The sequence below is a fragment of the Saccostrea echinata genome, unplaced genomic scaffold, assembly GCF_033153115.1.
Source record: "Saccostrea echinata isolate AGI-Se365-2 ecotype Australia unplaced genomic scaffold, CSIRO_AGI_Sech_v1 ptg000001l, whole genome shotgun sequence".
Taxonomy (NCBI): Eukaryota; Metazoa; Mollusca; class Bivalvia; order Ostreida; family Ostreidae; genus Saccostrea; species Saccostrea echinata.
Window position 1 is genome coordinate 18557191 of NW_026889750.1, and position 16534 is coordinate 18573724.

Here is a 16534-nt window from a genome sequence, read left to right on the forward strand (position 1 = left end):
TATAATACAAATAAAAAATACAATTGGAAAATTATACAATACAAATGGAGAATTATAGAGTACAAATAAAAATCATACAATACAAATAAAACATTATACAAATGAAAAATTATACAATACAAATAAAAATTTACAATGCAAATGGAAAAAGATAGAATACAAATAAAAAAAATTACAATGCAAATGAAAAATTATGGGATACAAATGGAAAATTTTACAATACAAATGGAAAATTATACAATACAAATGGAAAAGATTGAATATTGCACCGTTTGACATGCCGTAATGCAATTAGGACAAAATTATTTTGTTTATGTTAAGCATGTTCGGTATATAATGTACGCGAGTGTTTCACTGAAAGGCATATTACGGTATAAGATAAAAAGACCACACGAACATTACCTTTAATGTATCGAAAGGTTCTGCTCTTTCGTCATGACCATGGACTTGATTCGGCCTTTGACTCTTATCGCTGCCTTCAGTAAGTGCGCTGTTTTTTAACACCTTCAGCACATTATTACTAATAATGATAGTCCATGTGAATATTTTTTTACAATGAAGTTGTTTTCAGTGTATGTTTAAAGTAAAGGAGTTAGAGGATTTTTTTTCGTTTGGAATCTTCGTGAATGAAGTCATCTATCTTTGTAATAGAGGTTTAAAATTTATAACAAGGAAATATAACAAATGATAAATTGCTATGACTAGAGTTGAGGTAATTTACAATATATGACAATAAATTTACTGTACGACACAGATAGAAAATTAGAAAAAAAATTTAATCCCCAAAAATATGCAATGAATGCAACAACTTGTGACATGGAAGTTTTTCCTTCATGTACAACCCTACAGTTAGTGAGTTGATCCTCAAGAAGTAAATGACAAAATTAATGTTCTTCATTTTTGCACTGTAAAATATCCCAATTCGGCATATAATGCACCAAACAGGCTAGCATATTATCCCTTTTGAACAACTGGTTCAATCTCTTTATCAAAATAAAATGTCAAAATAACGAACAGTGATCATTCTCAAATGTCTATTTAAACAAAACAAATTATGAATAGAGTCAACAAGGACCTCTAAAAACAGGTGCCATGGAGGAGTAAGCATTCCCTGCCGACCGATCACACCCGCCTTGTGTTCTTTATCATGATCGGATAAACAGAACATCCGTTGACAATTTAATGGGGAAATAATGGCCTAACAATTTTTATGGAAAACATCAGTCTACTTCGATCTAACGACAGATGTAGTAGCAAACAAGGTCAATGTATCGATCATAAAATTTGCCAAATGTTGACCATAAATGAGATAGTTGATAACCGTGTAAAATCAACTTATTTGTCATTATTCTGCCTCGTTTTAGAAATCGTTTGTAATTAGAACACGACATTGTGTATCGAATTAACTGGGAGAAATAAACTCTCTATGCAGGTGATAAGGGTATATTGCTACATAAGTACGTTGAAGTTATAATCACCATGTTTATCATAAACGTTAGTTGTCAGTTTGCGATCAATGTCTTTCTCTAGTAAAAAAAATCCAAGTAGAACATCTAAATATGAAACAAACGTGGCAGACTCTGTGGTAACTTTTATTTCGAGTTCACCGAGATATATCGAGTCGACATATGAATGGAAGTAATTATTGTTAATTGATTAAACGTCTTCGATATATCTGAATGTCGAGTTGAAGGTTACAGCAAGTGTTTTCTTCTCATGTTGAAGTTTTTGAATAAATTCTGCTTCATAAGAATATAAGAACAGGTCGGCTAATAAAGGAGCACAATTAGTTCCCATCGGAATTCCAACAGTCTGTTTGAAGATTTGTCTCCAAACACTAAATAAATATTGTCAATGAGGCACTCCAGCATCCTTTTAAATATCAAGTTCCGAGTACTTATGTGTTGAATAAGAATGATTTTTAACACAGTAATTTTGTTGATGACCGATAACAAGATATGAAAATTTACGAGTTCCGTTTTGATTAAAGAAGCAGTTATCTATGATATCAAAGAGCCTGGTTTTTTAATCTATCGCGAGGAAGTGTTGTATAAAGTGTTTTGATGTTACTGATTTTTTAATAATTTGTTTATCCTAAATTTTCTTAAAGTTCTTTGGAGTTTTCGAGAACCCGCAACTGTTTTAACCACTTCTAGAATATGCTGCAGCACAGTAAAGCTGAAGTTTCTCCTTCACAACAGTTAACATTTTTTGTGAGGAGATAGAGGGCTTGGTAGAACATTTGCTGGATCCGACAATGTCTTTGTTTGTAAGGTTTAAGAAGCACAGGAATCCAGAATAGTTAGGGTAGATCGAACTCACCTTAGTTGACTGGAATGATAAAATGTATTTAAGACTGAAATGTGATTTTAAAGTATTTCATTCTTAGAAAATGAACTGAGTTTGATTTCCGGATGTAGGATCAAAACCAAGTTCTGCTAAAATACAGTTATAATAATTCGATATATCTAAATGTCGAATTGAAAGCCACCCCAAGAGACTTCTTCTTTTCATGTAGAAGATTTTAAATAAATTTTAAATAAATTCTGCTTCATATGACAAAAAAATCTGCTAATAAAGGGGCACAATTAGTATAAATGACAATTCAAGCAGATTGTTGGAAGTCCTTGTCTCCGAAAACAACATAGATATTGTCAATGAGAAACTCAAACATCTTCTAAATATCAACCTCAGAGTACTTGTGTGTAGAATCAGAATGTTTTAACAAAATAAACCTGTACATGGCCATTAGCAGGGTATGCAAATAGAGTTTCATTTTTTTATTGAAGAAGCAGTTCCTATGTCAAAGACTTTGGTCTATAAAATTATCAACGGATATTGTTACACAAAATGCTGAAACGTCGAAGTGCATTTGTATTGGTATTTAGTATTGGTGTTGAATTTCATAATACGTTTACACATTTCAAAAGCTTTTCGACGATTACAGAGTCAGAATAAAATAATTTTTGTGTATTTATAAATGAAGGTTACTGTTTACAGACTGAAGCCTTCACATTCTTTAATATTAACTTCCGATATATTTCGTTATATTTTGTTCCTGAACTGCGAAAGTCTGTAGGGAAGTAACATTGTTTCAGGTTTAATGCACTTGGACATGGTTATGAGTCAGTGCATCCGATGCAGATCCGATCAAGACTGCCATTCTTATAGATGCCATTACACAAATCAGCAAATAAAGTGCCAGTATCACACTGTTCTTTTTGATACGCAGAAGTGTTGTTTGTGCTCCAGTACAAGTAAGTTGAAATGTTTAAAGGTTTTGTTTTTTTTAAAAACTTTTTAAAAACTTTTTATAAACATCCAACTTATTCGCTTGAGTTAACATTTCTGATCAATAGAAAATTAGTGTATCTGTCGGTCTGGCATGAACCTTTACACTCCTTTCTTGGAAATGTCGTTTTGCTGAAGAAATATATGTTATTATGTCATTTGAAAGTGTTTTTACTTTCCAAACTGACCTGGCCTGCAAGGCCGTCTTGGCCAATGATTGGCCTTAACATAAACCAATGCATACGCAGAGTGTTTGCTAACCATGTTTTTAACTTTAAAGGACGATTATAATCGTTGTACTGAAGAAAGCTTCCTAATTATCAAACATACCAGTGTTAATGAAAAAAGCATTCATACGTTAAAATTGGTAAACTAGAGGTACTGTGAGCACTGAGCTCACAAAATGATAATCCGCGATCATATAATTACAATTTAAAAAGTCCATTTTTTTGCTATGGGAAAGCCCAAATACCTGTCCGATCACATAAAGTGAAAGGTGCACAATGGCACTGTGTAATAAAGATTCTTTGAAAGTATCAATAAATTTATTCAGTAGTATAGGAAGAGTTGCGGATAAGAGATGGGTACCCGCAATTTCATAGAAAGAACAGCAATGTCCATGTTTTCTATGGGAACCCGAAATATACGTCCGATCAAAAAGGGAGGCGCATAATGGCACTATGTAAAAAAGACTCAGTGAAAGTCATTAAATTTTATTCAGTGGTATAAAAGGAGTTGCAGATAAGAGATAGGTTCCCCAAAACTTAACGGACGGACGGACACACTCATCACTATACGCCCCCGTATTGAAGCGGGGGATGGGTTATAAAGAGGTATAAAAAGAGGCTTATTGATGGTTTAACTAAAACACTTAACCATACAGATGGCGGTTCGCACTGCTCCAGGAACAGCGACTGCGCAAACCAACACTGCTCTACAGGATATACCCCAGTCTGTTCCTTATCCTCTCACACTTGCAGATGCGAGGCAACATGTAGCGCTCACACGGACTGTGCACACTTATCTTGCTACACGGGAGATCCTGTTTGCTCTTCAGCACAAAACAACTCTAGAACATGCATCTGCGAAACTTCCTGCTCGAAACATGAAGAATGCGCCAACCATCGTTGTTCATATATTTATCAACCAACCTGCAGGTCCGGACGATGCGCATGTGTACATCACTGCACCAGCAATACGTATTGCTCTAGACACTTGAACTGTGGAGGAAGAGGGAGTCCCTATTGTTCCACTGCTAAGAAGATCTGTGAATGTGAAGGTTTGTCCTCTCAATAATGTAGTGTTTTTATTCAGTCCTACTCTAATTTTCGTCCTGTTTTAAAGAATACGGGTATTAATGATTCGGTGATCTGTAGCTCGGTGGTCTGAAAAAAATGGTATGGACAACCAGCGAGCTACTGTGCCACCCATTCTGACTGAAAAAGTGTATATTTATTGCGCACAAAAAAAACGCTTTCTGAGAAAAAAAAGATCTCGGAAAAAATTATTCTTTTATTAAGAAAATAAAATGGTTTTCGTGGGATTCGAACCCCCCTAACAATAAAAATCCAGAGTATCATAGACTAACACGCTAACAACTGCGCTACACAGCTCCTGATGAATATTGGCATTTAAGTCATGTTTGTGATATGACCCTTGACTTAATGGACTTCAAGCATTTCTCGGAAAGATGCGAATGCTTCGTCATAAAAGTGCACTTTTAAGATATATAAGTGGGTCTTTGCTCCATGTTTTTGTAAACCAAAAAATGTATATTTTTATGCAAACTTTTAGGATTAACTTTCAAAAAATGGAGCGAAGACCCACTCATATCGAGAAATGTTAAAGTGTGAGAAAATGATCCTTTTTGTCCTCATTAGTGTGTGTATGCTATTTCGTAGGCAAATTGTAGAGATTCTACATAAAGTATACTTTAATGTTAGATGAAATATCAAAGAAAATTTTGATATAATTGAGATTTAATTTTTCAATTCATGTTTGTCGCGCTATAGGCATTTCGCCCGCCTTGTTCACCCATCTTCTTGTGTTATTTATCAGTATTACTCCTATTTTTTCCTATTTCAGAGTGTATTCACGACTCCGATTGCTCACATCATCAATGTGATACGGGATACTCTTCCATGTGTGTTAATGATACTTGTGTTTGTCAAGCAAATCCGGGTGAGAATCACATGTTCATACTACAATGTACCAATGTATTTAATGAAAGTTCCATTATGTATAAAAATTTAAAAGTACTTAACATTGTTCAGCAAAAGCCAACACATTTGCAAATCTATCAACAACAATTCCAACAATTTTTATTAAGATAATATAAAGAAAATCACATCGATACATATACTAGTATTTTCTTCAGTCGATGGGAGCTGGTCGCACTGGGGAATGTGGTCAACTTGCAGTTCCACATGTGGAACTGGAATCCACAGACGTACACGGTCCTGTACAAACCCTAGGCCTCAACATGGTGGTCGGACATGTTTGGGAAACCACACACAAACTGCTTTGTGTTCTGATGCAATTTGTCCAGGCAAGCATTGTAAAGCATCACAAGAAACGTGTATCTTTTAAACCAGTGATTGAAATATTTTACACATAGATATGCATCATATGGACAACTTTCTATTGCTTTCTCTTTGCTTTGTTATATGAACTTTCCCACTTTTCAACTTGGCGTTGTAGTAGATGGAGGCTGGTCTCTTTGGTCATCATGGACAGCTTGCAGTGCCACCTGTGGTTTGATACTGCAATCGCGCTCGCGCGTTTGTGATAATCCCCCGTCATCCAATGGTGGACACTCGTGCACAGGCAGTGCACACCAGTCAAAAGTGTGCAACATACATCATTGCCCTAGTAAGTATTCTCGTTTGAGTTTGTTATACACAAAAGAAATTTCTTCGAAATTATTTGATTGTTTCCGTATCTTCTGCGTAAAATTTTGGTAATCTTGTGACATGCATCTTGTCCTCCGTAGATCACTATCACTTTCCACTCTTTCTGGTAAACTTTAACATTCCTTAAGTAACGCCTAACGCTACGGTCCGTTTTTATTTGGATACACCCAGAATATCTCATTATCACAGTTGATGGTGGATGGTCGTCCTGGGAGGCTTGGACGTCTTGCAGCGCCACCTGTGGAAACGGAACCCAATCACGTTCACGTCATTGCAATAATCCTACCCCTTCCGATGGCGGAAAAACTTGTACAGGAAATACAAAAGAGCAGAAAATCTGTCATCTCGATCAATGTACCGGTATGCTGGGTCATTATGTAAGCTTTGCTTATGTGTTGAGACTTTCCGAATACGCAGATTTTTTTTTTTTTTTTTGGGGGGGGGGGGATTTCTGCTGTCTCTGCAAATACGTACAAGTGAAATAAGAAGGTTTTGTGAGGATTTTTATGAGTGAACGGCAGATTGACGAACATATGGACGACGACAACGGAATTAAATGCCAAATACATTAATGTAACCTAACTATTGTTCACAACATTTTTATTAGCGAATCGCTGATAGAGTATTGATATGTGGCAATTTATAGACACAATCGAGCTTCTTTAAAAGAAAGTGTCTGGTTCACGACGATAAATATCTGTGAGTTTGATAATTTTACTCGCGAATCTGGCAATATTTCTTGCGCGCGTAGAAATATTGGTTTACAGTAATTTAAAAGGAATTGAACCCTGACTTATTTGATTTGTTTATTAATCGGAAGGAGTGGTCTGTCCGACATGTGATCAAAATCTCTCGTGTACCTGGAACAACACGTGTGATGCCACGGAGACTTGCATGATTAGATCGTATCAAGGATTTAAACTCACCGTCCATTGCTCAAAGGTAAATATTTTCTACTGTAATCTGGAACTTTGAATTTGCTCGTATATCCAATGAAATTTTAATTTTACAGTGAATATTTTTATTGCTTAACCTGCGTAAGCGAGTAGACACTATTGAACAAAAATTAACTTGCTTCTCATGCAGGGAGAAAAAGGTTAAACGTTCCCTTTACTTTCTTGGCAGAGATGGTCATTTATATTGACAAAAGACATTTATCCCTCTGAGAGTTATCTCACTTTACAAAGGGTCAAACAACCTTAATCTATACTTAATTTCTCTTTTTTCCGTTCTTTTTAGAAAGACGACTGTTCCTTTGAGAAGTTAGCTTTACCTACAGGGGAAATATTTTGTTGTAATACTCGTGAATGTGTTAGACTTTACCTTGGTATTTGAAGGGAGTCTCTAAACTATTATACAATAAAATGTTCATGATATCACAGACACATTATTTACTGGGATATACATGTACTTCATCCAAAGAGTGTATTAGGACGAGAGAGACCGGAGAGAAACTTCAGTAAATAATAGAAGTCAAAATACAGAATAAAGTGATTTCAGTCATTAGACATACACCAGGACATCATACGTTGAATGATTTCTTTGGAAGCAATGGTCTATTTAATAATCTGTATAAACATTCGATCCTTATTATCCCAAGGCAAGTTGTAGTCATGCAATTGCAAACAAGGTCATTGTATAGCTATCACAGAATTTGGTAAATTATAACTTGTCGAAACAATGTTGTTGATACCCCTGTAACATTAACTAATTTGTCAGTAGCCTATCTTGGTTTAGAAATGGATTGTACGCAGACTACGTCCAGCATTTCGGAGACATAAACACCATATATCGAGTAAGGCGGTAATGGGATTTTGTCACATAAGGGATGTTGAAGATAAGAGATTTAAGTATCCCGTTTTACTGTTAATGATAAATCTTAATTTCCCATCAATGTCTAGATATCTTGTTAAATATCTAAGTACTAGTATTGAACAGATGCGTCAGACTTTTATGTGTCTTTTCTTTCGGTTTCAGTGGGATATACATATAACTAGAATCATTGTACTAGTATGAATGAAAATTAAGTTTTTAATAAAGGGGTACAATTAGTACCCATGGGAATTCCAACACATGGTAACCAAAGAATATTAGTACTCGTACATACTTCTGCAGATATTTTCAATCAGAAAATCCAGCATCTTCTTAATAATATCTACCTTAAAGTACTTGTGCAAAGAACAAAAATGGGGTGGGGGGGGGGGGGGGGTATCCACATTTGATAAACACTACTTCCCGAATATTTTGTAGCACAGTACTTCTGAAATGTTTGTTTCACTGCTATTAAAAATTTTCGTGAGGCGTAAAAATGGAGGCTTGGTAAAGCATCTTTGTACTCGGTCATAATCATAACGCCTTGGAATTGTTAAGAGGAACCTGCACATATTTATTTGTATTACACATGTACATATATTTTTTAGTTTTTGCCCTGTCCGTCCGTCTAGCTGTCTGATTGTCTGTTTGTCCGCAAAAACTTTTACATTGCCCATAACTTTTGATTGGTTTGGCTTTCATATTTCACACGTGTATTCCTTGTTTAATAATCGATTTGGGTATCATCATATTTGACCTTTTGACCTTGACTTTGGAGGTTGACCTACTTTAGAAAAATTTTAACCTTGACCATAACTTTTGAGCGGTTGATGCAAGGGCTTTCATACTTAATATATGTAATCCTTGTGACGAGACCTTCCTTTGGATACCAAAAACTTTGATCCTTTGTCCTTGACCTTGGAGTTTGACCTACTTTTGGTTAACTTTAACCTTGGCCATTACTCTTGAACAGTTGGTGCTGGGGCTTTCATATTTAACATGTCCAATTCTTGTGACAAGACCTTCCTTTGGACACCAACAATTGTAATTCATTGACCTTGACCTTGGAGTTTGACCTACTTTTGAAAAACTTTAACCTTGGCCATAACTTTTGAAAGATTTGTGCTATGGCTTTCATATTTCACATGGGTATTTCTTGTGAGAAGGCCTTTCCTTGGACCCATTAATTTGACCTTGATGTTTGACTTAACATTTTGTTAGACCCGGATAAATTAATTCAGCACTATTTATGTATTTTCCCCTTTTGAATAAGCAAAAGTGATTTCTTTCATCAATACATCGTTGTCTTTTAAGTTTTCCATGGGGTAAATTGCCCGTACACTATGTTGAAAAGTAAACAAATTTACTTAGAATTGATTCTTTTTCACGATTTAAGTTTAAGTTTTCCCCTGTCCAAATTAGAGGGGGGGGGGGGGGGGGGGGTCAACTGGGTCATAGGGAACACGCGTCACTGACATTTGGAAATTAACTTTTTTCTGCATGTTAAGTCATGGCTTTGAACCAATTAAACATAAAGCAACATTACCAAGTGGTGTTAATAAAACAAAAAACATTAGTAGGGAAATGCCAAGAAAAGAGGTGTTTAAATTCAAGTAATATCTTATAGATATACCCCCCTCCCCGTGTCCAGTGTCCACGGTGGTCCGTGTTTGCTCTGCTCACAATTTGTTTCAATGGACTTTCAACTACCATTACTGGTCGTTATGTTCATATTTCATTATACATTTCAAAAATCATTTTAACTCTTATATGTAAATATTTTGCATCTTTAACAAATATTAGTCAAAAAGCTACTTCATTAACTTTCCAAAATACTAGTACCAGTACTTCTTTAATCAATGGTATACCAATAACCGTGCTGAAATTCGCTGAAACATCAATAAAGCAATGCCGAGCCAATCTCATTTGATTTAACAGTAAGCAGTAACTATATGCTAATGGTCATTAAATATATATTTGTCTTTATTTTTTTTTTATTCTTAGTTTTCACAATTATTTCCACCATCATCGCACAAAACAAGCAGATAAACACCTGTACAGAGAATATAACTTAATGATACATGTACTAGAATTTGTCCACCATAATTCAGGACATCCAATCATAAGAAAATGTACAGTGTAAATAACATTTTATTGATTTTTACTGTTCATCAATCAATATCAATGAAAACAAATGCAAGGTGCAACAATAATGTTAATTTATGTAAATTAAATGGTATATGATCGTTTGAAAATGTAAATACATCATTTCAAGCCTAAACTTCAATGTTTATTTTCAGATGGTATAAAACCCATTAATATCACAGTCAATGCTGTCCAAAAGAGCACTTGGTTTTTTTTTTCACATTAAACATTCACCTTAACATTTCTCTAGGATAACAGTAATTCCCTGTCCTCCACCAATACAAGCTGATCCCATTGCAAGTTTCTTATTCTGTCGTCTGCAAGCAAATGTATAATATTTAAGATTCACTTTAATAAAATTTAAAAGTTCTAAACATAGATGAGTGCACCTCCATTAGATGAAGAAATTGACCAAAACATTTCAAGAAATACTGGCACATTCAAGGCTATTTATATGACTGACCCAATATTTACTAATCATATTTTATGCCTAGGACTAGATACATACATCAGTTCATGTGTCAGATGCCCTGTGATTCTGGCTCCAGAAGCTGCCAGTGGATGACCCAGAGCTATGGCTCCACCATTCATGTTGGTAATTTGGTTGTTCAGTCCTAACTCTTTTTGTACTGCTAAATACTGCGGTGCAAAGGCCTCATTCACCTGAGAAATTACAAGTGAAAAAATTAATACAAATTTAGACTTGCTATTAATAAATTGAACAAATAATGAATCTTATTGCATATTTTGTTTCATAACATTTGGATTAATCACACTGTGGATAAAATAAAGATACCTCTACAATCTCCATATCTTCTACACTCTTTCCTGCGGCTTTTAATGCAGCTCTAGATGCAGGTGCAGGCCCAATGCCCATTATCTTTGGATCACAACCTATACATAAACCAGAAGAAATTTTAACCATCAACAAAATCCACATATGAGAATGGATTATTGCAACACAGTTATGAAACAATTAAAGTCCCAGGCAACCATATAAACCAGTGTATTCAGATTAAAGACTTGACAGCATTTTCAGAAGAAACCTGATAAACCAATGGAGTCATTTTAATATCTTATTGAAGATTCCATAAGCAACCAGTGGAGCCAGTGAAGTCAAGTAAATATCTTACCTGAAATTCCATAGGCAACAAGTCGAGCCAGTGGGGTAAGGTTATGTTGCTTCACAGCAGCTCCACTAGCAACCACCAAGGCTGCTGCACCATCACAAACACCCTGTAATTAATTTTTATATTTCTATACCCCACAGACATTTTTAAATGTATTTTTTAGAATACTGTAATACAGGTAATTAAATTCATAACAGTATAAATGATTTCACAAATTTTAATTTACTTGATAAATCAAAAAAAAAAAAATGAAAATTTTTTGTGCATATACAGAGTTGATATGATTACTTGTAACTAAGATTCACAATATTTTTGTTAAATATATTTGCTTACAGATGCATTGCCTGCAGAAACAGTCCCTCCCTTCTTAAATAGGGCAGGCAATTTGGCTAAACCCTCCATTGTAGTCTGTGGCTTGGGGTGTTCATCAACTTCAAAGACTTCTGGTCCTAATCAAGAGTACCGGGTATATCAGACTATTATCCATCTCAAGTGACAACTTCATTTTGACTTTTCATAAAAAGGCAGAGAGGGCAGAATAATCAGTCAGATTTTTTTAATCACTTCACTTTTGGAAGAGAAAGTCAGTTCTGTGAGCTTTTTGATGCTTCCCCCATTTTCAAAAAATACATAGAATTTCCGTTTGCAGGTCAGTGCAATAACAAAGGGCTAGGAATTTTTTTTAAACATTTTTTGCAATATCAGGCCAACCATCAGATCAATTTTGATGCCCATAAAACTTTTTTTCCTAATGCATCTAAATGAGAAAGTAAAAATTAAAAATATTTCAACTAACCTTTTCTATTGGACCTAACCTAAAAAAATTGTTTGTTTGCAGTTGCCTACTACCGACCCACTTAAAATGCACCCAACCCAAAAAAATTTTCCAGCCATTTCTTGAGATAATTTTTTTGGGAGGGGGGAGGGGGCGGGGGTAAATTCAAGTTTTCAGGATATTGAAACTGTTTCATTTTATATATATCTTTTTTAATTAGTAGCTTAAAATAAGTGGAACTTATTTAATTTAGTAGCTCTTTGGAAATCCCTATGTTAATTTTGTTATTCAACTAAAAAAAAAACTCAAAACCAAAAAAAAAATCCTACCTACCTACCTACCCACTCTAAAAATTACATGTTGGCAACTGCAAACAAAGATTTTTTTAAGCTTGGCCTCGGTTCAAAATCTAAATTTATTAATTTAAAGCTTAGGATGAGTTTGACAAAGAAATAAATAACACATACCTTTCTTTCCTTTTACTGTAATTGGTGCCATTTCTGCCTTGAAAACACCAGCATCTTGGGCTGTAAAGAATATACATGTAAGTCAAACCTACGTTCTAATTCTCTTGTACATGATTTTTTATGTACATGTATCTCAAACAAAATTTTCCTTTAAATCCTCCAGCATTTGTGATGATTATTGTTAACTCTCTACTCACCAGCCTTCCATCTTTGTTGTGTCTGGATAGCATACTTGTCACAATCTTCTTTACTAATCTTGTATTTTTCGGCCAAGTTTTCTGCTGTGATGGCCATAGGAAAACCTGTATACGAATCTGTCAGGCTGTCCCAAAGTATGTCTTCCATCTACAAATATGTAAGGTTTTCTCACATATAAATCATGATTAGATTTGTCATTTTCGTGTTTTGTACAACTAAACTCTAGCTGACCAAGTGATCTATAGCTTTTACTTTATTAATTAATATTTTCTTCTCTGTAATTAATATAAAGTAGTTCAATCCAGCACCTTCATTAATGTAATATTTAATATGCAAACTTCTGATCCATTGAAAAAAATATGTTGAAACTTAAACATCATTTCTTGAGAATGAACTTTAGACTGAAAATGTTCAGTGTGAATGTAGCTACCTCTGGGGCTTTCCCAAGCCTGGTTCCGAATCGGATATCTCTTACAGCAAATGGAGCCATGCTCATGTTGTCCACCCCTCCACAGAGAACGATCTGACTCTCTCCAAGCATGATCTCCTACAGATTTACAAGTAACTTTAAAAGACGTACACAGTACAGATACTAGAATGTGAGGTACTTTGAGTATATTTGATTTCTTTTGTTATTGGTCGACACTTCTAACCTGTGCTCCATTGACAACAGCTTGGAACCCTGAGCCACACAATCTGTTAACCGTTAGAGCCGGTACAGCTTCTGGAACACCACTTCTCAAGCCCACATGTCGGGAAATGTAGATCCCATCTGTTGATGAAGCCTGGAATTCAAATGTTTCAGATTTCAGTGTTCAAAGCAATACTCATCCAGTAGAGCAGAACCGTCTTACAAAGTAAGTTAATCTACCACCACCACCTCCCCCCCCCCCCCCCCCACAACCCCCCACCCTTTTCAAAAAAGAATCAAATTTGACAAAGTCAAATTTCTTCTATGCATTCATTATAAAAATTCAAATAGCATTAAAATCACTTTTACATTCTAATATTCCATGATCAAACTGACTACATGTAGTTATATTAAATAGGCACAAGTTTGCAAATGAAAGTTAAAGCTTTAAATTAAACATTTTACTTGTAAGTCCCAAAGAATTTTTGTAATATTTGAACTAGCATACATGCGAGGATAAATATCATTATAAAGTAACTTAAATGAGCAACCTATTTACAAGATGCATCACCGTGAAATTTTTAACATGGCATGTATACCTGAATGACATTTCCAATGATGACAGAGTTGACCAGTTCTGGGTTGACTTTTCCAGCCTCTAGAGCAGCTTTGGAGGCATGCACCATTAGATCTGTGGAAGATGTTTTGACAAACTTGCCTCCAAATGTTCCAAAGGCAGTTCTCTTTGCTGCCACAATGAACACATCTGTCACAGCTGTAGGAAGAATTAAATTATCAATGATTTTTTTTTATTTCTATATAAACAATAAAATCAACTTGCTTTAAGCCGGGTTATCCCTAAGACCAGGGGCCCCAGAATTTCCCCGCCTATAATGACATAATCCCCCAGTTATTTTGGTATTCCCCCTCAATCCCCTCAAAGGGGAGGAGCACCAGACCCTCTTTTACTCTTTTTAATGTCCCCTGCTATTTCAAATCTTAGGGACAACCCTGTTTAAGTGAAGGTGAATGTGAGTGAGCAGCCCATGGGCACACATATAAATGTATACGTACATCTGGGCAAAGATGCACATGATGTACAAAATGTACATGGGTGTTAATTTATTAACATCCTGAAGTCACCAGTATATTCATTATGAGTTTTGTGTGTATTTATAAATATTTACATCCAATGAATAGTTTCTCCTTATTTTCTAAAGAAAACCATTGCCGTTTATCACTTCGTGAACAACACTAGGCATATCACCTGTACAGATTTCTTGATCAGTGGCTTTTCCATCAATGAAACGTACTACATGACGAACATACTGTATCAATAAAACAATAATCAATCTTTTTATCCCACTTTAAATGATTATTTATACAGATATAAATATAAACAATAAAATGTCTTTCTTTGGTTGTTAGTTCGGGAATTAACATCGCAGCTACTGCAGAAAAAAATTATATAACCCGCTTACGCGGGTTATGTATTTTTTCTGCAACAGCTGCGACATTAATTTCTGTACTAACAACCAAAGAAAGCATTTTATTTAATTCCCAGCTACCTATATATATAGTCAGGGATGTGAACTGTTCCAGTTTCACAAGATGAGTCACAGTACTAGATATGTGTCTAATACCCATCATTGCAAACCAGAAATCATATTTACTGCTTGTATACACTGTGTGGTATGATTTTTCTCATGAATTCTATCAACAGGATAAGATATGCTCAATTGTGTAGTTGTGTAAAAGAATGCTTAGGTCAACTCATTAAATAAATTAATTAACTAATAGATCTATATATAGTATTGCTATAGTTTATGTTTAATGAACTAAAGATTAATTTACTCTGGCTATTAAATTGCTGATGAATGTATGTTTTGATGCAGTTTTAAAATCGTAAATTTATAGAGGACTCTCCAATGTGTCTGTTTCTCTTTTAAAACTATCAAGTGCAATTATGCCCACAATGCCCTGCACTTTAAAGGAAGAGGAAAAGGAATTTGTTTTTTGGTAGAAATGTTGGCTAGAAACGACTTTACCAGTCCCCAGAAAAACGCGCTAAAATATAGTGTCACCACAGGCGACTTCAATATATTTTAAGATCGCATGAGCAATAAAAAAAAATAAAAGTACGAGGTTTTTGGCTTTTTTTAACTCAAAATCGAATTCTTTGGTTAAAAGTTTAGTTTTAAAAACTTAGATTTTAAACAAAATTTTCAACCTTGTTCTCTGAAAAAAATGATAAATATTGTTTATTCATTTAAAAATCGACAAAAAATGAGTGTTAAAGAAGCATGTGCGGAGCATGCTTAGTGTCGTTTCTTTTGTACTTAGCCATTTTTTCATGCAAACAAACCAACAAAATGCTGTTGAAGCTGAATTAAGATCTTACAAAAAATACAGAAGCAACCGAGTTTCATAATCTATCTAAAGAACGAGTCACTAGCCCTAATCTCTCGGATGGTATGTGAGGACTAACCCAAATCTCCCAGGCAGATGCTAGATTACCCTAATTAGTCAAATAATGTGTGAGGACTAACCCTAATCTCTCAGATGGATCAAAACTTAAACCCTAATCAGTCGAATACTTCTGCAAGGATCTCAGGTAAGTGCAAGACTAACCCTAACCAGTCGAGTAGTGTGCAAGATTAACTTTATCAGTTGAGTGATGTAAATCTTATGTCAAAGTGCAACAAGCGTGCAGATCTCAAGGATCATCTGGGGACCGGTATTAAGTAAAGTCTACCCTGTTGGCTACAACACATAAATAATACTTACCAATGCAGTTTTTATTGATACAGATTTTTTTTAATTAAAAAGCCATTGAAATAAAAATATCATATTTATAGATTATTAAATTGTAAATGAAAAAAAACATTTAAGATGTTGATATTTATTTAATTAAACTTTACTTTTACATCTCGAGTTCAAAGTCCACTTGTCAAATTGACATGACATTGCACATTGCTCAGCTTTGCTACTGCTAGTCTGTCTAGCATCAAAGGTCTTCAAGACTTGGATTCATGTAAGAGAAAATTACAAATATGAATTCATTTCATTGAATTTATATGAATGTAGAAATACCTTTGGATAAAACCATTCTGCTTGACTTGAGTTCTGCACGTTTCACCGGCTTGTAAGTCGATCCCGATACAAAAAAATCA

At 34.8% G+C, this 16534-nt stretch overlaps 2 protein-coding genes across 2 annotated transcripts; one reads left to right on the forward strand and one right to left on the reverse strand.

Moving 5' to 3' along the window:
- Window positions 1-3115: 3115 nt before the first annotated feature.
- LOC133195300 (hemicentin-1-like) lies at window positions 3116-7538 on the forward strand. The gene is made up of 7 exons (XM_061331154.1): window positions 3116-3257; window positions 4175-4570; window positions 5377-5472; window positions 5992-6162; window positions 6393-6563; window positions 7024-7145; window positions 7443-7538. The coding sequence occupies exons 1-7, from the start codon at window positions 3116-3118 to the stop codon at window positions 7536-7538; spliced, it is 1194 nt and encodes a 397-aa protein (XP_061187138.1).
- Window positions 7539-10148: 2610 nt separating this feature from the next.
- On the reverse strand, window positions 10149-16519 carry LOC133186542 (3-ketoacyl-CoA thiolase, mitochondrial-like). The gene is made up of 11 exons (XM_061321776.1): window positions 16455-16519; window positions 13961-14136; window positions 13384-13515; window positions 13161-13277; window positions 12730-12877; window positions 12533-12592; window positions 11624-11739; window positions 11294-11396; window positions 10957-11054; window positions 10669-10823; window positions 10149-10477 (listed from the first exon to the last, which is right to left on the reverse strand). Exons 1-11 carry the CDS (start codon window positions 16468-16470, stop codon window positions 10396-10398), a joined length of 1203 nt encoding a protein of 400 aa, XP_061177760.1. The 5' UTR covers window positions 16471-16519; the 3' UTR covers window positions 10149-10395.
- Between the last annotated feature and the right edge of the window lie 15 nt (window positions 16520-16534).

What these genes read in the sequence shown, in the direction of transcription:
- LOC133195300 (XM_061331154.1), top strand. Translation starts at nt 3,116, where the DNA reads ATGGTTATGAGTCAGTGCATCCGATGCAGATCCGATCAAGACTGCCAT. An exon ending in TTGTTTGTGCTCCAGTACAA is followed by an intron (nt 3,258 to 4,174) that starts GTAAGTTGAAAT and finishes TTAACCATACAG; the next exon opens with ATGGCGGTTCGCACTGCTCC. An exon ending in TCACCGTCCATTGCTCAAAG is followed by an intron (nt 7,146 to 7,442) that starts GTAAATATTTTC and finishes CGTTCTTTTTAG; the next exon opens with AAAGACGACTGTTCCTTTGA.
- LOC133186542 (XM_061321776.1), bottom strand. An exon ending in TCATTGGAAATGTCATTCAG is followed by an intron (nt 13,516 to 13,960) that starts GTATACATGCCA and finishes TTTGAATTCCAG; the next exon opens with GCTTCATCAACAGATGGGAT. An exon ending in TGTTGCCTATGGAATTTCAG is followed by an intron (nt 11,055 to 11,293) that starts GTAAGATATTTA and finishes GTTTATGTATAG; the next exon opens with GTTGTGATCCAAAGATAATG.